Source organism: Anoplopoma fimbria, chromosome 13, assembly GCF_027596085.1.
Source record: "Anoplopoma fimbria isolate UVic2021 breed Golden Eagle Sablefish chromosome 13, Afim_UVic_2022, whole genome shotgun sequence".
Classification (NCBI taxonomy): domain Eukaryota; kingdom Metazoa; phylum Chordata; class Actinopteri; order Perciformes; family Anoplopomatidae; genus Anoplopoma; species Anoplopoma fimbria.
Genome location: NC_072461.1, coordinates 18,079,394 through 18,106,300, shown reverse-complemented (window position 1 = coordinate 18,106,300; position 26,907 = coordinate 18,079,394). Strand labels below are relative to the sequence as shown.

General features: G+C 41.5%; 1 protein-coding gene across 2 annotated transcripts; it reads left to right on the top strand.

The window, feature by feature from the left end:
* On the top strand, nt 1-26,907 carry fgfr1a (fibroblast growth factor receptor 1a). 2 transcript variants are annotated; one of them, XM_054611710.1, is made up of 18 exons: nt 1-744; nt 5,011-5,191; nt 10,847-11,089; nt 11,526-11,615; nt 12,961-13,133; nt 15,380-15,503; nt 17,153-17,343; nt 17,665-17,815; nt 20,777-20,967; nt 21,341-21,486; nt 21,871-21,992; nt 22,512-22,622; nt 23,492-23,682; nt 23,863-23,985; nt 24,075-24,145; nt 24,241-24,378; nt 25,317-25,422; nt 25,524-26,907. In XM_054611710.1, exons 2-18 carry the CDS (start codon nt 5,038-5,040, stop codon nt 25,698-25,700), a joined length of 2,502 nt encoding a protein of 833 aa, XP_054467685.1. In that variant the 5' UTR covers nt 1-744; nt 5,011-5,037; the 3' UTR covers nt 25,701-26,907. The 2 variants fall into 2 exon arrangements, with proteins under 2 accessions (XP_054467685.1, XP_054467684.1); XM_054611709.1 differs by lacking the exon at nt 17,665-17,815 and adding an exon at nt 18,543-18,687 and having other exon boundaries at nt 4-744.

The window sequence follows — 26,907 nt, the reverse complement described above, 5'->3', positions numbered from 1 at the left end:
TAGCAGAAGAAGGAAGTTGTCCTTGTTACTGCTTCTGTCTCGACAATGGTCCGGAGGATGCGCATAGTCTCAGATTTAAGGGGGGAGGTTTGGAGCAGCTCGGACTCTCCTTGTTTAACAGCATTTCTCCGCCAGGATTCGTCAAAAAATACTTTCTAGGATTCATTCAAGTACCGCATCTTTTGTAGACACATAGTACCGAACGACATTTTCTTTGCAGAAATTGAGTTAGAGTGAGTTGAACAACTTTGGGATACAGTTTGTTTTTGTCGGAGGTGAGGCGACTTCATTTCATCGCGAGCGAAACGTTTCGGGATAAAGAGAGCAGCGTTACCGAGAAGTAGCGCACGCTCTTCTCCGGCTCTGTTAGGGAAGATACAACAAGGGGTTAATGCAAAGTTAATCAAGAAACGTTGAAAAGGAAGGTTTTTTTTTTTCCAGCTCCTCTTTGATTATTTTGTATTATTTTGTATTTTTTCTTGGAGTGGGCTACTACGCACGTTCATTCTCTTTCTCTCTCGCGCAAGTTTTTGCAGAAATATGCGCACGCTTTGTAGCCAAACGTTGATAGTTTGGGGCCAGTGAGCTTCGTTAGCGGACATCGCATTGACTCCTGGATATTACTGATATTCGGGGAAGTTTTTTTTTTTTTTTTTTTTTTTTTTTTTCTGATCATCAAATCTTGGCTCCGGAGTCTCTCCTTCTCAGCCCAACACTGGCTGCTTCACAGCCCCCGCCAGTAAGGTGAGTTGTCCCCCCCCCATTATTCCTCCTCTCTCATTTAGCTTTACTTTATGTTCACGTGCCAAAGGGTTTGGATATTGTTCTACATTTTAGTCATTTTTGATTTATTGATGAATCTATTTTCCAATGAGGGAGCTCATTCAAGAATCGTGCTTCTTAAAAGTGAGATATGGAGTTATTTTTTATTTCTTATAAACAACCACCTGTTTTGTTTTAGGAAAATATGTGTGCGCTCTGTAGTTGGTTGAGAAATCTGGTGAAAACGTATGTTTCTGTTTGCATTTTTGCTTTCTTGAGAGAGCCTTTTCGGTGTCTGTTTAATGCGCGCTAACACCTCAGTCTCCTCCATGCTGGAAAATGAAAAGGGAACAAACGGGAAGGTTAAAGCACAAGGCCCAAATGTTGCCTGCAGTCCTGCAAACAACACTTTTCTGTCTCGAGTCACAGCAAACGCCTTTGATCAGATTAGATCATCTACTTTACTGACTAAGACAAAAATAACATCAAGGGTGAAAGCAAGAAATCAAATGTTTAGAGCTGCACGTGATGGCGCTATTCCTTTTTTTCTTCTTCTCCTAAACAATTGAGTTTGGCTTAATGGATCCGTTGCACTTTTCTGAACTTCTTTATTTTCTTGTGATATGTGTTTGCAAGTAGCTGTTTATTGGGGTTTTATCTCTGCAAAAAGGATCCAGGTCCTTCTCACCATATCTATCCGCAGTCAAATCAAACAGTGTATTAAACACTGTTTGATTTTTAAGTCCCAGGCTCCAACTAAACTGAAGAAGTTAAATGAACATGATTGCAATATTTCTTTCAAATCATGGGGACAAATTACTTTGAAATGCGGTGAAGTAATGTCTTAATATTCTCTGAGGACAGCCATCATTACTACATCTGTCATGAAGACTGGGTCTGGAGGGGCCAGTCTGATGTTATGTAAAGCCCCTAAATGTTCTGATATAATGGGAGAGGGAGAAGATGGATGGTTTGGAAAAGCAGCATGTCTACAGGGAGTTCACCAGGAGGAAAAAAGTTTTCTCCTTAACCATATAATGGGAAGTGAGGAATAGCCGTGCCCTTTAATTTACTAGGCTGCTCCCTTTGCACACAGTTATTGGGACTTAAGATTGTATTTATTATAACTACATCCACCAATAAATGTGGCATTGAATTTAATGTTTCAAATGTTGCAAGCTTTGTGTGAGTTTTTATTTACCTAGTAAGTAGATGTAAGTTGTAGATTTAAGTACGTTGTTCTCGAGAAGGGAAGGATTTAATTTGATTGTGTGTGCATGCATTGAGGATGTTTTTAGGCTGATTTAATTTAATGTAAAGTATTCTGTGCATGTTGGTAACATCTTCAGGGATAGAGTTGTGTGTCCCGCTTCAACCTCCCTTGGGGAGAAACAAAAATAAACATAGTTCATGCATCTGAAAAGGACTGAATGTAGCTTAAAGCACTTTAAGTGTCGACCAAATGGCTCAGTGTCGGATGGCCTGACATTGATTGTCTTTACATTTGAGTGTAATCTTCATGACACCTGATCTCCCTCCATGGCACTCAGGTGGCAAACCAGCGATTCAGTTTGTGAGGCTGCAAAGAAGGAAAAAAAAAACAAAACACAGAAGTTTCTGTTTTTGTGAAAACAGAAGCCTGGGGAGACGGTCTGATGCTCTTATGTCCGCTGGGCTGCAGCCGTGTGCAGACTGGCCTGTTGCTGGCTGGGAGTGCAGAGATAACTGGGGAGGGGGCTCCATAATTGAGGGAGCTGAGGAATTTTATGCATGGCTGGCGGTGAACAGTAATTATGGTGCAGGCCATGTTATGGGTTAGGCCTGTAACCTTTGTCTTTATATAATGAGAGAAGCTAAATATGTCTTGCATGTTCTAATCTGTTTAGTTTAACCCCTTTTTATTTGCCAGGTTTTGTGTGAAGTGTTGTCCTCTCTTATAGCGGGGTTGGATATGCAGGGGAAAAAAATCTGATTTCTTTCCAATGTCCAGTCAGTGTTCATTAGCTACGGATCATTCTTGGCTTGTTTTTTGATTTTTTTTTTTATTCCATATCGTTTCATACATTTATATGCAAAACCTGTTTTCTAACAATGTGAGCAGCAAAACTCAGAATGTATTTTCATGCCTCACCAACAAGTATTAGAAATAATGAGAGCTCTCAAAATAAAAAGGTTTAGGAAGTGGTAAACCAGAGGGCTGCTCACTAAAAAGAGCCATGAAACACAGGATCTATGGATAGATGTTGGTTGTGGTTTTTCAGTTTGTCCTGAGGCAGTATATTTTACAATTCAGCAATACTTTAAGACAATGACAGTAAGCACAAAGTAAAAGAACATTTTGATTAGTACACAAAATTACATTTTTATACATAGTAACTGCAGCCCAACAGATGCTGGAGTTTTGAGGCCAAACTTGTATTGCTAATTGAGAAACGAATAACAATCTTGATTTAGATTTGTTTTTTTAAAGTATTGTAACCAATATACATGCTTAATAGGACATTTTGCAGCAAAACAAACTACGCAATGGTTACATGGTCTCTAAATGACCTCAGATCTAGTTTGGCATTTTTAGGAAATTTTTATCAAACTTATTGGCCAACCATTGCAATATATCTATCCAGCATTAAGATAATAGTGGCTCGGCCAGTTTATCGGTTTAGCTCTGATAGTAACTTTAAGTAAAAACAACCCTCCAATATTGGCCAACAATATCATCATTCCATTGTGTTGGTCAGTCTGTATTTTCAGTAACTCGCACGTTCCCGACAAGTGTGCCCTCTTGTGTGGATAGTAAGACACACTGTATGTTTAAGGCTTCCTCCCGCGGGAGTGGAAGATGACAAAGTGTTGTGTCATACTTTGAAGAAGCTACTTCCTCCACTCTCAATTATCGACGGTTGTCGTAGTGACGAGGGCCAAGGGAACGTGGTCGGCCGCTCTCTGCGGTTCCTTCTGTCTGGCATCAGAAGCACTTTGTTGGAGCGCCCCCAAACACTGAGTCACTGCTTACGGAGCCGCGATGACCACGCTCCTTTATCCCCCTCGGACCTCCTGACACAGCTCAGCTGCTGGAACACTGGGCCTTTTCTTAGAAAGTGAAATTGAATTGAGTTTGAGGAGAACACAATGAGTGTTTCAGGGACGAACACTCACACAAGGGTTCACCTCTGGAAGAAAACCACAGCTGCATCTGAACATGACTCTGTGTAAGGACGTAAACCCAGTCTGGGTTTCTTTGACCCAGATGTGAAGCTGCTGTTTTTGTTGTTGTTTTACATTATGGACTACGATATTTTAGATTAGTTTATGACTCCATTTATTTGATATCTTAGGCTTGACTTGACTAGGATTAAAAAAAAAAAAACAGCATTTGTTGGACCCTTCCTGACAACTCATTGGAGCAAATGGTTGCAGGGGGGTCAATTTGGGCTCTGGGACCAAAACCAACTGTTGGGTGATAGATCTCTCAGCGTGGAAATGATGGCCCAGCGTACTCTCTCTACAAGGGTGTCACATAACGGGCTGTGGATTTATTTGGTTGGTCTTAAACAAATTCCTCAAGGGGGGTTATGGGGGTTCGGGGCAAGTGTTAATCTCTGGCCAGATGCTGCAGAGGTGATGATGCAAGCAGATGTGCATGTCAGGGTCACCCAATAGTACTGTGCCCCCATTTTGGAGGGTACTGTACATTCTTCAACACCAACAGCAAAAACATTAACATTGTCTGAGTGGCAGTCTTTACAAGTTCATACTTGTGAGTGAGTGAATGATTAGTTACTTTGAAGCATTGAAAATTTTCAATGCCCAAGAAATGGGCAAGATTTATCCAGAGTTTGTTTGCTTGAGCAATCAGAGCGAGCTTCTTATCGGTGTTCTTGTACAAGCTGACCTAAACGCTCAAGTACCTACCTTGAACCTTGTGGTCAGACAGAATATTCTCTTCTTTTTAGACGAGAGAGGAATTTCCCTGTCAACAAAAATAAAGATTGCCATTTGTTCAAAAAAAGGAAAAAGTACATCATTCTTGATTCTTTCATTATGAAGAGCCACACAACAGATTTGTCTCTCTTGCATAACAGAGTTTATTTTCCACTAACATTTCCATAAATTTCTTTATAAAAAAACTTGGAGCCTGAACTGATTTTGACTCATTGTTTTTCGTACCCATAACAGAACTGTGAAGGTATGAGGCTTGCTCACTTGGCCATGCATTCATTTTTTTAATTACTCTTTGTTTGTTTTTAGATTACCACTGTGAATGACCCACTGCTGATGCCCCAACGGCCTGAATGGAGTGCCAGTCGCAGAAAAGCCAACAGTTGTAGCTCCCTCAGCAGGATGCTGATGAGGCCAAGTGTACTTCTGTGTCTGGTTATATTCTCCCAAGTTTTAAGGACCCAGTGCCGGCCTCCCAACACTGATGAAGGTAAGATGGCTTGATGTCGTAAGGCTTTTCAAATTTCATGTGTACACTGCTTTTTTTTTTCTAGTCCTGGGTGCAGTATTTTTTAATATCATGTTACCTTTTTAACTTATGAAGTCTGACTTATCTCGACTCTTGCCTTGAGAAACAGTCCATTGATAATCAAAGCTTTGTTCTTTGTACAGGAATGTAATCCTAACACACTCCAGGCCTTGGTGAAGTCTGTCCTTTGTAGCGTCAGTGTTTCCTCCACCACCCCCATTTGCCTGAGTCTGATGTTTGACTGCGCTTTACTGTGTCAGATGTGGCACAACTGTGTGTCTGACTATTAGTAATACCTTTTCTGTTTTTCCTGGCTAACTAAACTAACTCAAGGGAAATGGGTTCTCTTCTTAAAAAAATTTACAGTCTGAAGTTTTGCTCTAATGATTTTTATTTTGTTCTTAAACTGGACCGTGCAACTTTGAGATTCCCTATAAAGTATGGAGACCAGTCTGGCTGTTACACAAGATAAGTTTCTGAAAAGGGGAACGAGGCTCTGAAATCAAATCCTTAAAAATGTGTCTCTTGGATTCAGTCCAGCGGTGTAATAGCTGCCCGGACTTGTGGCTAGATGGGGTTTGGATGTTTACACTTTACAGTCGGAAGTGGGGAGCAGCAAAAGAATATGATAAAGCTCAACATTATAATTAGAGTAATTAAACAAGAGGGTCTCTCTTGGGCTGTAAGCCCTAAAATAAACTTTGTGTGTCTGTGTTTAAGCCAACGGTGGGACAGGGAGGAGTAAATGACTCCCATCTGTAGCCTCAGGGCAGCCCCACTACCTAGCCGTCCATGCTCCTCTCCTCCTTTGTAATGAAAAGGTATTTGTTGTCACTGAGAGAGGAGTTAACTGCCAGGGAAACCATAAATTAGCTAGTTTTTCCTTTTTTTTAAGAAAAGGAAAGAAGATGCTACTTTGAGCCCTCCCTTATCCCCGAGGATAAGGTTTCTGAGGAGAATGTTTGTCTTCTAAGGTGAGCCATAAATTTCCATGAGGGTGGGGGAAGTCTGATGCATTTACACTCCACCCAGCTCTTAATCACCAAATGGCCAGGTACTATCTATGCGCCTCTGTGCTTTTTCTCCTGCTCCCCCACTGACTTCTTGCCAGGGAATGCTTCACTTTCCCCCCCCTCCCCCCCCGCTGGGTGACGGATGGCTTCAGCTGTCGACAAACAATCACAGCAGAAGCATTTGGTTGAATTCCTTTTGTCTTGGTTGGGGAAACACAACAGTTCTATGGAAGTGGTCATGTTTTATGCATGATTCTTTGTTTGTCTTGGGGATTTTTGTTTTGTGTTGTTCCCATAAGAAAAGAATATTCTCCGAACAAATTCATTTAATTACTTTTTTTTTAAGGGGCCACATGGATAGCCATTCAAACAATTACAGCCCTGTCTTAAAGTTTTCTCAGTGAGATTTTTCAGAGCAACTTGTGTTTTGTTGGAATCATTTCGGTGTCAGAACATCCTTTTAGATGCGACAGTGTAATGTCAGAAAGCTATTTTTATGTCGTTCTCCGAGGATTTTTTTTGACTCGATGCTCTGCTGTCATTCAGAGTAGATGAGCCGCTGACCCTTTCATTGAGAGCTCTTAAAATCTAGAGCTGCCACAGTCCTGAGAAAGACTCTTTTCAGACAGTGATGGAGGCCCAGAGGAGCATGACTCTGTGGACAAAACAAAGTGAACTGAGTATAAGGATTACACCAGATTCATTTTACTTTTCCCTTGTCAGCATTCATTTCCACTCAAGGATAACCAACTGGTTATTATGGCGTTGGTGACACAGATCAACTCCTATGCTTTATCCTTTGGTACAAACCCGTTGTTGGCAGTAAACATAAGAAAATATAAAACATTCTTAGATGAAGGCTGTTTTTCTGTTTAGAAAATTCAACATCGATGTACAAAACTACTTTAATTTGAATTTTAAAATGGTGCTTTATAAATTAAAGACATTAAAAAAACAAAACGGTAGCAACAATTTAAGATGAAATTTGAGAATTACATTAGACAAATGGTTAAACCATTCAGTAGGCAAGCAATTTCATGCCAATATAAAGATATTATGACAGTAAAACGAATATCATTTCATAACACACATCCAGCTGATAATAGAGGAGCAATAATTTGTTGTTTTCAAATGACTAAAATCTCAAACCAGTGTCAAATCTGCTAGATACTTCATAAAGGCCGCAAAGGAGCTGCGCATGCATTGCACACATTGGAGCTGAGATACAAAATACTGTCAAGACAAGATTTTGTAGACAAACTTTTTATCATGGTGGTTAATGATGATTATGCTTTTGTGAATCTAAACGCTCAGAAGTCAAATTTCCTTTTGTCCATTCTGTATTTCCTGGTGTGTTGATAAGCATGAAAATAAAAGGAGAAAAAGCACATTTCCCCCAAAGCTATTTATGTATAGAGTCAGGGCAATGAACATGATGTCAAAGCTACATTTGTAAAGCATGAGCAAAAGTTTGGAAGAACCTCATTCCAGTCTTTCTCTTTTTTAAATGAAGCTTTCTGATGCAGTTTGATCTTCTAATGCTTAACATGGCTGAACAACTATGCACAGCTTAGACACAATAAAAAACTTTTTTATCAGTTATTCATGGGACTTTAGGTCAAAGGTAAAAAATCTGGTTAGAAAGGACAGCGACGCATGTGTTGTTTGAGTGTAGAGGATTACTTTAGTCCATGTTGCAACATGTCTCTGCAAGCCATTTAATGGTATTTTTCAAACTGTGTGAGCATGTGTGTCTCCTTAGACAAACCTGCAGCAGCACAGACTGTACTTATAATCGTAGTAAAATAACTAGATCAACATAAAGTTTCCTCCTTCTAGGAAGTCCTGGTTTAGCTGCGTTAGTCATTAAGATCATTATGGGAGGTGAAATGTGGCTGAACTCATTTGAATGACACAGTAATTCTTGTAGCTCCCAAGTGTTAATCCATGCTGATTGTCAGCGGCTCATTTAGGAATGAAAAGCTCCTCCACTGGAGTGCTTTCAGGAGGGACACTCGCTTAGTGAATTTTTTGGGCTTGCTAATAGGCATTGTCCTCTTCTTTTGCTTCCTGCAAGGCCTGCCTTTTGTCTCCTATCATTCCTCTCTACATGTCAGCCTCCCCTTCACTCTGCTGTGGTCAAATCAGCAGAGGAAACTTGACATGGCCATTTTCCTCTGTGTGCCACCGCAGAGCCTCAGCCAGCTGGACTTTACTGCATTCAACCATCACTCCAGTGAGAGCAGGAAATCCCAGAAGTCATTCACGCGGCATATTGCTTCCTATTTTGCAGCCAGAGTAGGTTCCATAGTCTGGCGCCAACTCTTTTTTAGTTAGTCTTGAATTGACAGACTAGTGAGCTTTGTTCCCCCTCTAGTTTAAAACCTCTCAATGATTTCTTATTCACAAAATAAATCCTTTAATGATTTGTCATTAAGCTGATTTTAAACGATGTCAATCAATTTTTCCTAATGGACGGTAGAACACATTCCAGACTGGTCGCTTTCTGAAAATATGGTCTTTAATCCATTTTAATCCAATCATAGCGGCAGGATGATTGATGAAACGTCCACAAATTGAAAGGAAATGCTGGAAACTTGGCACCTCCTTCAGTGTGGAGAGTTGAAAATAAATTCACTGTGAGTGATAAAAGTGTGCTGGGGTTTATTTGTATCACATTAATTGACACAGTAGTAGGTTGATTTGACTAAATCTTGTTATATCTTAACTCCAGTTTAAAGCAGGTTGTCGCAGAAGCACAAATGGTCCTGGTTGTGGCCTACAATAAAGCAACACGCAAACTTTACAGCTTTTATGGCCACTTTATGATGTCTGCGGCCAGATTAACAGCTGGGATGTTGACACAGTCTTATCAGTGGCATCTCCATTTAGAGGGCAGGGACAGAAACACCCCCACCCCCACCCACACACACACACACACACACACACATGCACGCATACACACACAGCACTGTTAGGTTAAGGCTGCGTCCTGGTTGGATAGCTGGAGTCCATCACTGAATGCCTGTCCGGCTTTCCCCCCGTTTGGTTTTTGTTTTTTAGGAGAAAGTTGATCCTACCCCCTGGCCCCTTTTCCTGCTGGGATTAAGGGCCTGTCAGACATATGTGATCCAGGAAATACCTTTACTAGGCCCAAGTGGGGTCACCATAGCAACTGGCACTAGAACCTGCCGCTGCAGGCCCTCTCTGGCTCGCTCCTGTGCACATGCTCACTGGCTCGCTCTCCCTGCTCCCTCTTCCCCTTTATTGTTTGTAGGCCTTTGTTGTGTTGGTGGGAGGGATTAGTCAGGTTTGCTGATGCTGTGCTGATCTTATGCTCTATAGATGTGCTTCCTGTTCTGAGGAAGTGCGTTCTACAAACACAGTGCACTTTGAGAACATTTCGGAATAATCTCATCTTGACGGATCGCTTACCACCGGGGCCATTTGATTATCTGGTTCTGTATTTCTTGCTCCAATACCAGAGGGGCTATGTAGGAAATGGGAAAGGAGGAAGAGTAAAATCACTCGATATTTTACGTTATGGTTCTGCCACAGGGAATTACTTTTGTGTTGCTACTTGGCTAAAACAACAACAACTATGTGAACTAGAGCTGACGGGACTAGTTGATTATTCAATCAGTCGGTCAACAAAAGATGTATTGACAGCTATTTAATAATCATTTGAGTCAAACTATTGTTTGTTTCCAGCTCCTCAAATGGGATGATTTTTCTTCTCTGTCTTTGCTTGTGTCTACTTAATACTTATGAGTGCTGTTTGGATAAACAAGACATTTGAAGACATCCTCTTGGGCTCTTTTTCATTTTTCACTATTTTCTGACATCTTATAAATAATAATTCAAGAAGAAAATAATCTGTCCACGAATTGTTATTGAAAATAATAGGTAGTTGCAGCCGTACTGTCCATAAAATCAGGATGCTAATTAGAACAGTGCACCTTATGTTTTGGCCAGTGACGGTTTTTACCTTTTTGTAACTAGACAAACAACCCTATCGTGATGGAGAACGTGTCGGGGTAATTGGGTTACCCCCTCCCCCTCGTTGACTACGTAGTCATTTAGAACAGGGGGGCTCAGGTGTCTCGCTTCCATGACACCTTCCCATCTCTTCAATCCTCTAATTGAATTTCACCTTCCTTCCCCCAAGTAGCTCCTTGCCTGCCTGACGATAGGGCCTTAACTAATTTTGGATATGATTAAATTTGAGGGACAGGTTAGGCAGGCAGTTTGCTGGGAGGAAATCATGCAAGGACTTTTCTGCTCTTCTCCTCTTGGACCCTGTTGATTGAAGTTCATTTTTATGTGTCTACAGTACAGATACAGCCACGTTTTGTGCGAAAGCTCCTTGAACATTTTATGCACTCTTCACCTCGTCAGTTACTATTTATTATTTAAACACATATTGTGCATTTATCTTATTGTGAATTACTTGCATTTGTCATATAGTTAATTGGGCCTGCCTTTTTAGCTTTTTATTTTCTCGTTTGGCCATTATTGTTTTTATGATAAGGCTGCATAAGGTTGAGTTTTAAATAACTGCTAAACTGTCACTTAAACAATTTCCTACTATTTTTCTTGTTAGTCTCTGTGGAAACACAAGCGGACCTGTTCACTCTCTATCCTGGGGATCATCTGGATCTGAGCTGCTCTGCCAAAGACTCCCTCCATGCAGTCAACTGGACCAAAGACCATGTGGCAGTGGTGGATGGAGAGCACACACGCATCCGCAACGGCCAGCTGGAGATCGAGACCGTTGAGCTGACGGACTCTGGTCTGTATGCATGCACCACCTTCGGCAACCACAGCGTCTACTTCAACGTCACAGGTAAAGTCATAGAATGATGAATAAGAGCAGCCTTTGTGGTTTTGTTATTTTTTATTTTGTTTTTTTTTTTTGTCACTGCATAGTCAAATTCTTTTACTCATAGTGTAAAAGTAAATAATTCAGATAACGATCATAAAAAGGCATCACAATGTTGAAATCAAAAATGAAAAGTAAGGGGCATGGAAATGTCCTTTGGTATTTATCACTAAAACAAAAGTTTTTTTTTCAATTCATATTGTATTGTATTGTATTAATTCATATTAATATTGTATTATTTAAAATATGTTTATACTTGATTTGTAGCAAGTAAAGCGTGGATCAAATACTGACCCCTGTCAAAGATTGTGCCCATACTTTGTCTTTTCTTTTCTTGGTCTTCAACCTGTAGTGTCACTGTATATCAGTTTAATTGAACTGTCACTTTGTGTTTCACTAGTTGATACCCTTGCCTCATCAGAGGATGATGATGAAGATGAAGAGTCTTCATCGGAGGAGGCCAAACTGTTAGGCAGTCAAAAACTGCTGCGTAAGTGTGCTGCTGATCTCTTGAAGTTAATAATGCAACTGTGAGAAAAGGAGTCACAGGGTTATGAGTAATTGTCATGAATGGTCAGTTATTTGAAAGCTTTATGATTCACTTATAGGTCTGCCATGTGTGTGTTGGTCACACTTGGGTGAATGATTTCACTCTGAATCAGAGTGTTTTCACTACCTCAGTTACAACTTTTACATGAGGAATGTCTCTGCTGTGACTAATCGTGGTTAACCTTAGGAGTCATCCAATTTGTCTACAGAGTAATTAGGACACTCAGGCTTTATCATCTGGCTCTTACTGCCCACAAAGAATCCAGCGGCTGCTAAGGATGTTAAGCATGCCGACCTTGAGTTTGTACTCTGACTTCCAGAGCTTTATCTCCCCCCTGACCCATCCGGCAACATCACTCTATTTAACTGAGGCCATTTTGACGCCACAGCATCTTAAAAATGTGTTTGTTTTTATTCAAAGAAACTCAATATCTCCCCCCATCCAGTTCAGCCAAGCCTTGTGACTATAATTAAGAACTCTTTGGGTGAACATGCATTATGCAATCATTCTATTTTTCGCCGCTTAACCAAGGCTGGGTTGCGGTGGGAGCATGCCAAGTACAGTAGTCTTTAAGGGTGCGCCCAACCACCATATGAAGGAAACTTATATCGGCCACTTGTATCGTCAATCTCATTCTTTCAGTCATAACTCAAATGTCCAAGGCTGGCTGATGATATGACTGCAATGTTTAAGCAAAACTACATCACAGCGCGATTAGCCCATAACCACCGACACCCACCTGACACCTCTTACCTAGGGCAACTCCGGATATGGAGGGTCCAGCCCTGTGATGCCAAGGGTCAGCACACTTAGGGTCCAGCCTTTGCTTGCTGACCCCAAGGCTCATCCCTTTGGGTGGTGTACCAAACGTGGCCGTGGCTCCATGTACTTCTGTCGGGTTCTGCCCGACTGGGCACCAGACGTTCCCTTCCAAGGTCTGTCCCCAAGAGGTGGCCTTGATTTCTCTGTTTAGGCCAAAGTTCTGCATATTTAGTCTCTGAATTGCTCTTGGTCTGGCTCCTCCCCTGGGACCAATTGGCCTTGGGAAACCCTACTGGGAGCAATTGCCCCAGACAACACAGCTCCCAGGGTCATAGCATAGACCCTCCACCAAGATAAGGTGGTGATTCTCAGAGGGGTCATTATGTAATGTAGTAAATAAAAGCTTTAGTGTTTTGTGCCCTCAAGTTTAAGAAAATACACACAATGTAATGTGTGATCTATACTAAATTTAATATAGATTTATGTGACTCATATGTTTTTTTTTTTCTGTCTTATTCTTTAGCAATGGCCCCACAATGGGCTCATCCAGAGAAGATGGAGAAAAAGCTTCATGCTGTCCCAGCCAGTAAGACGGTGAAGTTTCGATGCCAGGCCAGTGGAAACCCAAATCCCATCCTGAAATGGTACAAGAATGGCAGGGAGTTCAAGAGGGACCATCGCATTGGAGGCTTCAAGGTTAATAATTTAAGAATACATATATTTTTGAAATGTGTTCCCCATAGCTTCTTCTTAGTGACACTACACCTTCCTTAGTATTTGTTATTGAGTCTCTCCAAGCTCATTCACTACTAGTCGAGATGTATCAGTGATCTCATCTCCACATTACATCTCCACCCCCTCCCCCGGAATAAGAAACGCATCCTGCAAGTGGTAAACGGAGGCAAGTTTTACATTTGACCTGAGAAAAACAACACAAGATGATACCCTATGCCACAAAAAGGAACGGTGTGCCATAGTGATAATACCTCCAGGTGGGCAATCCTAGCCACCCGTTTAGATGAAGGATAACATTGGCTGTCCTCATTCTGGGTTTCAGAGTATTGTCTTTTCTGTAATTACATCCACGCAGCAGTAAATCCACAGTCTCGGTTAAACTCCAAAACAGACGCGTACATAGACCGCTGCTGACATCACATACGAGCAGTAGTCCTTTTTGTACTTTCTGCTTAAAGGACGTGTTATGATACATATGCAGTTGATTGCTTGTAGCTCAGTGGCGGTCACAACAAATTTGCTGGTTCGCTGATGTCCACACAGAGCATAAGGTTACACCCTCTGATGTCCTGTTATATACCACAATTTACAGTAAACTGCATCATGACCCTTTAAAGATCACCATAATGTATCTGATTTTATGATTTGGTCTGAGCTTTAATGCCAACTATCCTTTCCTGTTGGGCACAAGGACGCCATTGTATTTATCCAAAATGTAATCAACTATCATATGATGTGGTCATTATGTTTTTGGGGGCTGTATAAATATTGTGCTTTTTGTACCTTTTTTACATTGACTTCTCTGTGAATAGCTGCATTCAGTGGCAGTTGCCTCACAGGTGTGTGATGTTTGTGCACTAAGAAACAGCCGTCCTCCTTCCCTGCATCTGCTCTTCCCATCAAGGTGTAGGCCAGTCCAGCCTTGTCTCATGCTGGCCTAGCCCATCTCCCTCCCCAGCTGGGACACATTTAGGAGTTTCCTCTCAGCTGCCTCCCCTCCCCCCATCCTCAAGCCCCCCACCCAGCCAGGCAGCACACTTAACCATCTGGCTGCCGTTGATTTTTTTTTCTTTTTCAGTTAAGGTGCAAAGGTCTGCGTTGGCGTCCGGGGACGTCTCTCATATCCCTCCCACACTCTTGCTTTTATAGCCAGTCTTCTATTGTTCATATCGTCTGCGTAGAGACGTGCAGGAGGGAGGGAATAATGTAGACCACATGTATATGAAGCCAAGCAAAACACATCTGGCAGCAGGCAGCTGGACTCCCTCATCACGTTTTTAGCTAAATGAGGGAAACCGTATGGCTCAGTCTGTGTATATGCATGTTTGATGTTGCCATTGCCTTAGAGGTCCGTTGGTTAATCACACACTGCCGGTCTTGGCAGATTTATGGAAGAAAAACTATAACATGTCTTGGAAAAAAAGAGCCAGACATCAGTTGGCGCTTACAAGACAGGTTGGGGCAGATGTATATAAAACATGTACATATTTTCCTGTGCTCTTTGTTTGGTTAGACAAAGATCCGCTGTTTAGAACATTGGGTGGTGTCACAGGAAGAAGGAGTAGTGGTTTATCTTGTTATCACACATCATTGACCTTGTTAGGCGAGGCTTTGAAATGAAAAATAAAATGGATTTACGACAATTCATATTGGGAGAAAGCAGATGGAGAAAAATGCAAAAGTTATTTAGTTCTTTAAGTTTTTAGCTATTAAACACAGTATTGCAGTCTAGCTCCCTGTTGCAATGATTGAGTTACTACTGGCCTCATTTATTTTAATTAAATTTGATTGAAAACATTTTAGCTTTGATGGTAAACGGCGCCTTTCCAGTCTTCCGCCCACTGAAAGGGCTTTACACTACATGCCAACATTTACCCCATTCACACACATGTTCCTACTCTGATGGCAGAGGCTGATATACAAGGTAACACCAGCGCCAGAATCTAATCTAATCATTCTCACAACAAACGCACAGCCTTCAGGAGCAATTTGGGGTTCAATATCTTGACCAAAGACCCTTCGACATGCAGACTGGAGGAGCTGTGCACACAGCTGGGGGTTTTACCTGCTCTATCTCATACCTAACTCTATGTCCTGAAATGGTCATTAGCTTAACAAATGCAACATATTTCACTATGAGCAGAAGTTCTGTCTGTACTTTATGCCAAGCCAACCACTGTAACCTTCACTTTTTCCCAAATTCTTAGGTCCGTGACCATGTCTGGACCATCATCATGGAATCTGTAGTACCCTCTGACAAGGGAAACTATACCTGTGTGGTGGAAAACCAGTACGGCAGCATCAATCACACCTACCAGCTCGATGTTGTCGGTAAGTGTTAACTGTAATTACGTTGTTTGTGTGTTAAACTACGATCAAGCTTTATTGACCATGTTTTAATCACCTGTTGAATATTCATAAGGCTCTAGAGTCATGTTGGAGCAATTTCACAAATATCTGACTAACCAGTCGAATGTGATTCTTATCACAAAAGCACAGGGGCATGGTGTTGTGTAGAGGGAGCTGGGTCCCTTTTTCAGCCGTTTGATAAATATAGCCTGTTTACTTGTGGCTTGAATGATGGGTCCATGTTGAGAGAAGTTATGGCTCCTCTAGGAATTGCCCTGTGACTCGCTCTTACGCCACTGGTTTAATAAATCACGGACCCACTTCCTCAGTCACTGTTGTCCCCTGGGCTTCTCCTGACCTCAGTAGAGGTCTATACCCTGATGAGCAGTGATATTGCCACAAATGTCTTGGTCAGAAACTCCTGGCCAGTTGAAATTCGTCCAGATACTTGGCTTGTAACTTTATTTTGGAGTAATCGGTCATCAAAATAGAGCACCAACATTTAATTTCACAGTAACCGCTCCAGATCAGATAACGTAACATGCTATTGTGGCCAACTCTTAACAATCACACAAGCAGCTCATAGCTGAAAAAATAGCCGCTTTAATTCTCAAGATAAGAAATGACAATCTGAAATTTACACATGAGTTTATACAGGTGACCTTGTTTGCCATCTGCCCCGGGCATTTCCAGAGCCTTGACGTGACGGAGGTTTTATTTAGCTTGTGTTTGAAAATCAGTCAGCCGTGTGTACTTTGTACTTATTGCATGTGTTTGTCTTTGATATTGCGTGGTAGCTTCACTGCTTGCCTAGTCTGTCGGTCTATAAAAAAGGGTTCTTGCGGTCAAGGAAAACCTGGAAAAGTCATGGAATTGATGAAATCCTTGAGGGTTTCGTGGAAAAGTCATGGAATTTTGTAGTGTGTTATGAAATGAATTGTTACATAGATCTTCTCTGGAGAACCTTCCATTTAATGCCACATAAAGGCGAATGTATTTTAACGTGTATCGTTATGTTGCTACATTTGTTTTTTCAGATTTGCATCAAGAAATGATTTATGATTTAATGATTTATCGGTGTATTCTTAATGCATTTGATTATAAATTCAGTTTTGTTTCACACTGATAAAGGTGAACAATGTATTGAATGCGCCTGTAGTTTGAAGTATTTAACTGAATATGAATATAATAACTTTTACAGATTTAAAAAGTCTGCTGTTTTGATTTTCATACAATTATTTGCATTTGGACTATACCGTTTGTGTACCTATAGGTTGTGAACGCTCATGGAAATTCTATTATGAGTCCTTGAGATTTCATGAAAAAGTTTGGAAACCCGTATAAGCTCGTAGATGTTTGCATATTTCACAGGACATTCTCCTCTCCTTGCGCCATCTGTGTCTGTATCTATTTTCCAAGGTCAAAGTTGCTGCATCCTGTGTTTATCACTGCCGAATAGGATTGTGATTGTTTAAAAAAAATACAAACAAGAGTGTAAACAGAATGATTGTGTGGATCAGACCATTCTTTAGCACTGACACATTGTGTCGAGAAAGGTCCTGTTATGCAACACTACTGCTCGCCAAACTTCTTCTAAACTAACATTTGTGCGTGTTTTGGTTGTGTTGCAGAGCGTTCTCCCCACAGGCCAATCCTGCAGGCTGGCCTGCCAGCTAATCGCACCGCAGTGGTGGGCAGCGACGTGGAGTTTGAGTGCAAAGTGTTCAGCGACCCTCAGCCTCATATCCAGTGGCTGAAGCACATTGAGCTCAACGGGAGCCGAGTTGGTCCTGATGGTTTACCCTATGTCCGCGTCCTCAAGGTAGAAGCTCTCTCATAAATTCTGCAGCAACAAGCCTGTATAAATATTTTTGTTAATGCTTAATAGGAAAATGGAGGAATTTGGTTTAGATTAGATATGTCCTATTTTGCTATGTCAGTTATTTTCTGACATAGCCAATACTTCTGTTAAAGGGGTCAATATGGCACCATGTGCAATATATGAACTTTATCTTGTTATTTTAACTCTGAACACAACCTAAACAAATTTGAAAAAAATGTCCTGAATTCTCTACTCTAATTACATTTTGTGTTTTGCTACTATTTTTTTTCTGTGCTGCACATGACGTGTTTTTATTTCCAGCATTCTGGGGTCAATAGCTCGGACGCTCAGGTGCTGACCCTCTACAATGTGACTGAGGAGGAGAGCGGAGAGTATATATGTAAAGTGTCCAATTATATAGGAGAGGCCAATCAGTCGGCCTGGCTGACTGTCACCAGATATGAGCCCACAGGTAACCACCACGCAGCAGTTCAGGGGCCACACAGTGGAGGCGCTTCTAGGACCACCTGGAAAAACTAGGGCTGTATAACTCCAGACAACCTCAGCTGTTTCTCTCCTCCCTCCCTCTCCATTTCTCCCTCCCTCTCTCCTGCCTCAGTGCTCCTGACTGTAAATGACGCTATGGAAAATTCCCAGCAGAACAGTTGAAAGTGTTTAGTCTCAGGTCGATGTTGGACCCGTTTTTCATTCCTGCCCCATGCCTGTGCTGTGCCCTCCTAATAAGGGCCTCTCTTGCCATCTTCTTCTATTACTCTTGCTCCCTTGCCCTTCAAAGTCCTCCTTTCACGGCTCACAAGCTCTCTCCCCTTTGTCTATTTCCAGCTGTCCTCCTCTGAGAACCTATCATAAGTATGAGTGTGAATTTGAGTGTGCCCTGTTCTGCTGTGGAGTTTTCCATGTTGCCCATCTCTTGCATGTAGAGATGAGACTGAGGTATTTGATGTGGTGATGGGGTGACCCAATGTGGGGTTCCGAAGCGCAGTCAACCTAACCTGCTCCTCCACTAACAGATACTGGAGTCCCCTGCAGGGGCTCTCGCTGGTACTTTTTGGGCAGATGGTGTTGGATCGAGGAGGAGAACGCTCCTCCATCCCTTTTCTCTTTCAGAATCCTTTACTCATGGTTCCTTTTCCCCTCTTGGGCCTCTTGTTGGGTCTGCTTCCTTTGTTATTTTCTAGACCGCTGGCCTTAACACCACGGACAAGGAAATGGAAGTCCTCCAACTGAGAAATGTGTCTTTTGATGACGCTGGGGAGTACACCTGCTTGGCGGGCAATTCTATCGGGTTCTCTCATCACTCTGCATGGTTGATCGTTTTTGAAGGTATCAGTGGTTCTGTCTCTCTCCTATTTGTTCATGTTTCCCCTTTTCCAACTCCAGCCTGGCTGTCCACCTTCACATTTTTGACAGAAAAGGGTCTTGTCTGACTCTAGTTCTGTAAAACAATGTGAGGGGGAAGCCAGTGCGAGTTACGAGTACTAAAACTTCGCCTCTGTCTGTCCTCAGCATGGCTCCTGCTCCATCTAAAGTCTCTAGATGGGAGAGTATGAGCCATGCTCTGCAGTTTCTTAAATTAAATCAGCAAATGCCAAACAACCCCAAGATCTGCCAGCTACGTGATCCACCATGACAAAAAAATTAACATATAGAAACAGGCCAGTAGTGTTGTAAAAACAAGACCACATACATAGAGGTAAAATGAATGGTGTCAGCCATGTAGAACTTCACATGGAGGGGTTGTTTGGCAGCTCTGATCATAAACTGTCTCTCCTATCCTGCTCTTTAACTGGTGTTTGCATTCGATTTTGGTGTAAAGCTGATTTTCTTTGACAAGTGCTACAAATGACATGTATTCCTTATGTCATTTCCTGCTGTGATCACAGCGGCATGCTTTGATAATTGGCCCGCTGTAGTGGATGTGTCTCATTCCTCAGGGTTGAAATGGGCATTTGTCCAATTATCAAGCTGCTTGTCAGTCAGCCTCTTCACACAAGTGCAGCTCACTTGTGTTGCTGGTGTTGGTTAGGGGTGTAACGGTACGCTGCAGTCAGTTTGGCACCCTTGGTTTGGGATGCATTGTTTAACATGTTATGCTTCCAGCACAAATTACTTGCATGTGATATATGTGTTGCCTCTCAATAACAGGAGGCAACACAATGCCTCCAACAATAATATTTTCATTAGTAAACTTGCTGCGATTATTAGAGATTTATCGTGAGTGCAAATGTGCATCTAAATTTAATTACAAACCTAGCAGTTATTAAGGTTCTGGATTAGCAACTTAACTATTTGCAGTATTTGCATCTTCTCCTGAACAAGTAAAGCTGATGTTAATTAAATAAAATTGTGCATTGCAAAAATGGATGTTCATGTTCATTCTGAAGTGTTTTTAGCAATGCACCAGACAGGAATGAGCAGTTGTATGGATTTAAAATGTTCAAGGATAAAGAAGAGGCGTAATAATTTTAACTGCATCATTAATGACCTCAACAGGATTTAAGTTTATGGGTAGACTTGTGTATGAACAAGAAACGCAATCAAAACTGTTTTCTGAACTGAACACAACGCCACATCCCAAGCCAAGGTATGCATCTTTTCTTGCATCACTGAATTATGGAACCCATTACACCCCTAGAGTTGGTATGAATAAATGTCGGTGTTTTCACTTAATGGGAGGAAAAAAACAAGATCTGAATTGGACTATTGTTTGAGAAATTATTTTAACACATAAATATGTCGTTTTCTTAAAAGAGACATTGTTTATATTACCAGCACCAACACACAACTCGTTAAAAATAGCTTTACAAATGGAGTCAGAATTTAATATTTTGTTGCTGCTTTTAGACCTACAAGTAGACATTAAAATGGTAATTAATGATGTTTGAAACATTGTAGAAATGATGTGTTGATGCTCTGTATGAAAGTCAGATCCTTTGCACACTGGTAAACTGTTAAAATATATATATTACTAAGTCCGTATCAAAATATCTAATGTGTCTGCTAAAAAAAAACCAGATTATCTGTATCAAACAATGCTTGTGTAACACAGAATTGGAGTCATTTGGGTTTTTCCCAACTATTTCTCAGTGATTCATTGACTACTTCTCATATTAGCAAAGTGAAGCCATGTGTTTCAAAGAAGTGATAATTGTGCTCTAAATTTATTTCTGTCCTTTTAATGTGTCAAAGGCTCTGGTTTTTAGACAGAGCAGCTGTGTGTGTGTGTGTGTGTTTTTGGTTTGTCAGTTTGGTTTATTTGTGTTGCAGTGTACATGAAAGCATGGGTATGATTTGGTGTGATTATTGGATAAATAAAGTCAGACCTTCTGTAGTAGTTTAATTTCATGGATGACAGCTGACCCCTCCCCTTCCTGCTCCCTGTCACCCTGCATTCCCCCCCGCCCCCATCTAGCGGTCCCGCACTATCCTCCAGCCAACCACACCTACCTGGAGGTGGTCATCTACTGCGTGGGCTTCTTTTTCATCGCGGTCATGATTGCCATCGCAATTATAGTGAAGATTCGCACCTCCTCAAAGAAGAGTGACTTCAACAGTCAGCTGGCCGTCCACAAGCTGGCCAAAAGCATCCCGCTGCGCAGACAGGTAACAGAAAGTAGATAGGGGGTTTGGAACATATATACCTTTTTCATCTCTTCTTTCTCTCTTAGTATGCCATTTGTTCAGGTTATTTGTAAGTTCAAAGCTTCACAATGTATTTGAGCTCTTTGGCTCAGCTGCTAACAGAAAACTAAAAGCATCTATTCAAAGGGCTTTCCGGTTTATTTTAGCTCCTTGAGGTCTTGTTCATCAGGTAAGTATGTGCATTGGAGGAGTATTTGTTCTCCATTGGTTTGATAAACCTGGCTGGTTTGGGTGGGGTTTATACAGTCCTACATTTCTTCAACTACTAAATAAGCTCTTGCTGCTGGTGTCTGTTCCTCTATGAGAGAAGTAATTTCAGTCTTCTTTTCCTCAGGTGTCTGTGGACTCTAGCTCCTCCATCCACTCTGGAGTGATGCTGGTTCGTCCCTCCCGCCTCTCTTCCAGCGGGTCTCCAATGCTGTCAGGGGTGTCGGAGTATGAACTGCCCCAGGATCCCCGCTGGGAGCTTTACCGGGAAAGGTATGTCCTGGTCAAAACCTTTAGACAGTGCAAGGACATCTTTGAGGCTAGACAAGTGACCTTCTGGAAGTAAAGTTACTGGTTTGAAATGGTCTGTCTGTGGGACAGAAACCAGCTGCACAAGGAAAGTGAGTTTCTCTCTTTCACGTACACAAAGGCACTGAAACTGCACCAGAACAATGTTGTTTTACAGAGCAGCAGTCTGTGCAAAACTGAACTAAACCTGAAAAAGCACAGTGTCTGAAATTGAACTTAATTTTAGTTTTATAATCAACTTGAAGCTTCATAATGAAAAGCCAAACTTCACACTCGCATAATAAAGATTTTGGAGTTGAACTCCCCTGACTGTTGATGACTGTCTCAAGTGACTTCTCCTCCTCACAGACTTGTTCTTGGGAAGCCGCTGGGTGAAGGCTGCTTCGGTCAGGTGGTGATGGGAGAGGCGCTGGGTCTTGACAAAGAGAAGCCAAACCGTGTGACCAAGGTTGCAGTCAAAATGTTGAAATGTAAGTAAGCTGTTCTCAGTCTTGTGGGTAAACTGTAGACTTGGATTGATTGGTAGTGAACCTAAGGACATCTGATGGAATAAGATTGGCGGAGAGGAAAGCTCTTCAGTTTATAGTAATAGATCTTATAGAAGCATGAAGTCACTGCTCCAGGGACGAGAAAACTTCCAACACCCAAACAGTAATGAACAGATACTAGGAGACATCTGCCACTGGATCCCAGCCACGGCGCAAATGGGAGAGCAGAGTACAAATTTATGAGAACCCTTGACATCCCATATAAAACAGTGTTCATTAAACTACACGGAGGAGTGAGGATGTGGGGAAAGTAGCATTTATTGTCTCCTACTTTTTAAGTGCCTTTCCCCAGGGAGCGTTCTCCAAGACAAACGCCAGCCTAACTCCGCAAGAGCTGCAGTGTTGGTGTATATACTTTGCAGGATGGTTATTGTGAGGTCGTTTTGGGCGTTTTCACCAACAGAACATGACTAATTGCCCTAATATGGTTAATCCCCACAGCTGACGCCACAGAGAAAGACCTGTCGGACCTGATTTCAGAGATGGAGATGATGAAGATCATTGGGAAGCACAAGAACATCATTAATCTGCTGGGAGCCTGCACACAGGATGGTAGGACCAGACAGTCCGGGTCTGCTACTGACCTGCCCTCACACACACACACATGCACACGCACATGCACACACATTAACATAACTTTGAGAGATGTGTAGAACAGCATGAGTAAACCAGTCCGACACCAAGTTCCGAACTCGCAGTTTGAATCGACCACGGCTGCTGCCATTTCCGCCAATCATCCCAGACAAAAAAACTAAAGAAAACTAACCTCTAATGACCCTGCAGTGCACACTGCTCTGTTGCTTCAACACTGAAACATAAAGCTCTCCGTTTACTCCACTTTAATGACTGTTTTGACATGTAGTTGTATTTCAAGTAACTCATTTGCGTATATCTATCGAGTATTTACAACTTCTGCCAGTAAGTGCCGTTATTTTTGTTTACTTATTTTTTTGCACGCGTTTGTGTTTAAGAGAAGATGATTGAATAAGATATCAAAATATTAGTCAGACAAATTTTTATTATCTATTTTGTTATATCAATCTTGACTTTAAAAACATGTCTTTATTAAAATGAATATATTGGTTGATAGATTAATCGACTAATCCAAAAAATAATCATAAAATGAATCAATAGAAATATAATTGTACGGTGCAGCTTTACTTGTGGGATTTACTTATGTGACACCATCAGTCATAGATTTCAGTTTTAAGTATTTGGTCATGTGCTGTAAATGCACACTGTGAATACTCCCTCTCCCATTATAAAGATTATTTTTTGCCCTTATGATAATTTCTAAATGCGGCCATCATTTTGATCAAATACACAAAATAATCCCAATGTCCCTATTCAAAATTGTATGTTACATGGCCTAATTTTAGGGCGATGATTTACTTTAGATTTATTCTTGTATTTGTTTTTAGGTCCCCTGTATGTGATAGTAGAGTATGCATCCAAGGGCAACTTGCGGGAGTACTTGCGAGCTCGGCGCCCACCAGGCATGGAGTACTGCTACAACCCAGACCAGATTCCTGTGGAGAACATGTCCATCAAAGACCTGGTGTCCTGTGCTTATCAAGTGGCACGAGGCATGGAGTACTTGTCCTCCAAAAAGGTAACAACAAAGTACAAGTATTCATTCTCAACCCAGGTTGAGAAAGGAAGAGAAATAGGTCTCTATGCAAAATGTACATGACTTTGAATAGTAACTATGCACAAAAGATTAGGCCTTGTATTTGAGAAACTGACTCCCAGGATATTGGTTCAGTTTTATTAATGTTTGTTATTTCTGTAGTGCATCCACAGAGATCTAGCAGCTCGCAATGTTTTGGTAACGGAGGACAACGTGATGAAAATAGCGGACTTCGGCCTGGCGAGAGATATCCACCACATTGATTACTATAAGAAGACCACCAATGTGAGTATCCTTATCATTTGTTGGGCACACAGGCCCATGGAACAGCCTCAATACTGTAGACAGCCATAACATGCATACATTTTCCACAGGGTCGTTTACCTGTCAAGTGGATGGCCCCCGAGGCTCTGTTTGACCGGATTTACACCCACCAAAGTGATGTGTGAGTATCACAAGTCATTATTTCTTCCAAGGAATGTGAGGAAAATATTTAGTGGTGCAGAAAATGTAGATGCTCCTGACTGTTTCTGTCCGCAGCTGGTCATTTGGGGTGCTGCTTTGGGAGATCTTCACCCTGGGGGGCTCTCCGTATCCCGGAGTCCCAGTGGAGGAGCTGTTCAAGCTGCTGAAGGAAGGTCACCGTATGGACCAGCCCTCAACATGCACTCATGAACTGTAAGGAAACACTGCAAACCCCAAATCAAACACGTTCCTCAGTCAGACAGAACTCGTAATATCTCTTTCCCAGCATTTCCTTATTTGGTTAAATTAAACTAATAGGGAGAATATTAAATGGTACGGATTTGCCAGATGCATTATAATTATAATAATTTATTTTTAAGCACACTTGACACTGATCATACAGAATATGAACACGACATGATCAAAACAACCCTGTAGTTATGACAGAGCTACATTGTTGTTATCACACTGGAGAAATCATGAGGATTGTTTTTTAAGCAAGTGATGGTAAATTCCCCGCTGCGGGACTAATAAAGGATTATCTTATCTTATCTTATCTTAAATGAGTTGCAAATATAATGCTGAGAGGTTTTCTGTTTTTGAGCTTTCTCGGTCACAACCTGACTCACTCTGAACCAGATGTTGCCTGCTTTAATATTACAACTATTAAAGGGATGACGTTGGGTTTTGATTAAAACAATCTTTTTTTCCCTATCTGAGCGATAATTGACAAGAGAGTAAGCCAGGTTTATTGCTTAAAAAAAGTCATTTGAAGGTGACTGACAATGTGCAAGGATATTGACGCTCAGTGTTGCTGATGTGTCTCATGCTTGGCAAAAACAGTTTGCAATCAATATTTATATTTGCCATGATTTATATCAGAAAAATTCCAGGTCCTTAGCAACATAATAATGATACCTACCATTGTTTGTGTGATGGCCAATAAAAGGAAACACTCCCACTTGAGTGAGCTCCAAATGGAACAAATTGGTTTTAGACTGTCACCTTCCAGCTACAGCTGGACGTCAGGTTTATAACCAATCCTCACAAGAATTTAACATAAACTTTTTTATTTATTTTTTATATCTGCGCAAAGATTAAAGGCAAGATCATTTTGACTGCTCAATTTTAAAATTTCTTGATCTCTGCAGGTACATGATGATGAGGGACTGCTGGCATGCTGTGCCCTCTCATAGACCCACATTCAAGCAGCTGGTGGAGGACCTGGATCGCTGCCTGGCCATGACCGCCAACCAGGTCAGTCCTTCCCTCTTCATCATGCAACGATGAAGCAGAAATGTCTGTTTTGGAGATTAAATGTAAAATAAATTCTGTCTTCCTCTCTTTGTTGCTTTCAGGAGTATTTGGAGCTGTCAGTGCCTCTGGACCAATATTCCCCCAACTACCCGGACACCCGCAGCTCCACATGCTCCTCGGGCGAGGACTCCGTCTTCTCCCACGATGCCGGAGCGGAGGAGCCCTGCCTGCCAAAGTTCCCTCCCCACTCTAATGGTGCCGCCATTAAGAAACGCTGATACCTCATCTCCATTCAGAAAAACATTGACATTTCCTCCGCTCCCTGCCTCATGGGGTTGGAATCTACCCCGCATTCCCAGAGATGAAGCTAAAAAACCCTCAGTGCTCTGTGAGAAAGGAGCTCGGGGAGACACTTCGTAGAACTTGTTGGATCACATGGACTGAGGAGTGCAGCCATTTCCCTGGTTCTTGGTGGTGACGGTGTTAATGGGGCACTTTGTATTAACAGACATGGCAGTTTGGCACAGTGTCAGAAAAAAAAAAGAGCAGACCCCCACTCTTCTCTCCGCTTTCGGCATTCCATGGGTGAGGAGAATCGAAAGGACTGACTATGATAATGTCACATTTTTGTTCGTTCTGTTGGGGTTTTTTTCCCTTTCGCGGTTGTTTCCTCAGTAGTGAAGGACAATATTCTGCTTTTCAGACCAAATCCAGAGAATATACTACCAAGGGACATGCAGCACCGTGGTCCTCTGCATCATTCATTACCTTCTTGTAAATACAGTTAGAAAATTATAAATATGAATATATATTTACATTGTACTCTTATTTTTATTACCATAATTGATTTATTTTCTTTTGTACAAGGATGCTTTTGTTTGATCCATTTTTTAATATAGTCTGTAGGGGCAGTTGTTACATGAGAATATCGTTAAATTGCTGAGGATAACATGGCCAGTTTTTTTGCTGTATCACGGCTTTGATTCCCCTAAATTTACTGCATAATCATCAATGGAAAAATATATATTGGGTTTTCTATTTTTTAACTGTAAGTGCTTTTCATCACACAAACCTGCAATACAGTGTAACTCAGTGTTTTGGGGTTTCTCTCCATCAGAAGAGATAGATTTATGAAAATATTTGTTGTATGTCTGTGTGCGTGACTGTTTGACTGTCTGTATGTATGCTGGATGTTTGTGGAAAATTTTATCTCGACTCATTCAATATTGTTCATTGATTTCAAGGATGGTCACAACTGTAAATATTCCGGGTTGTATGCCATGCTTGTTTAAATCCAGAGTAATTTGCTTCAGTCAACATCATGCACTTCCACTGTGCATGCCTTCCATATGATGAACTTATCTTCTACTGTAAATGCTTTAACAGGAGTTACATCTGCTGCCATATAACTTCTGACGAAGGGTTGCAGAACACGTATGTCATCGTAAAAAGGATTACATTAAATAAAATGCTATCGAAAAACAA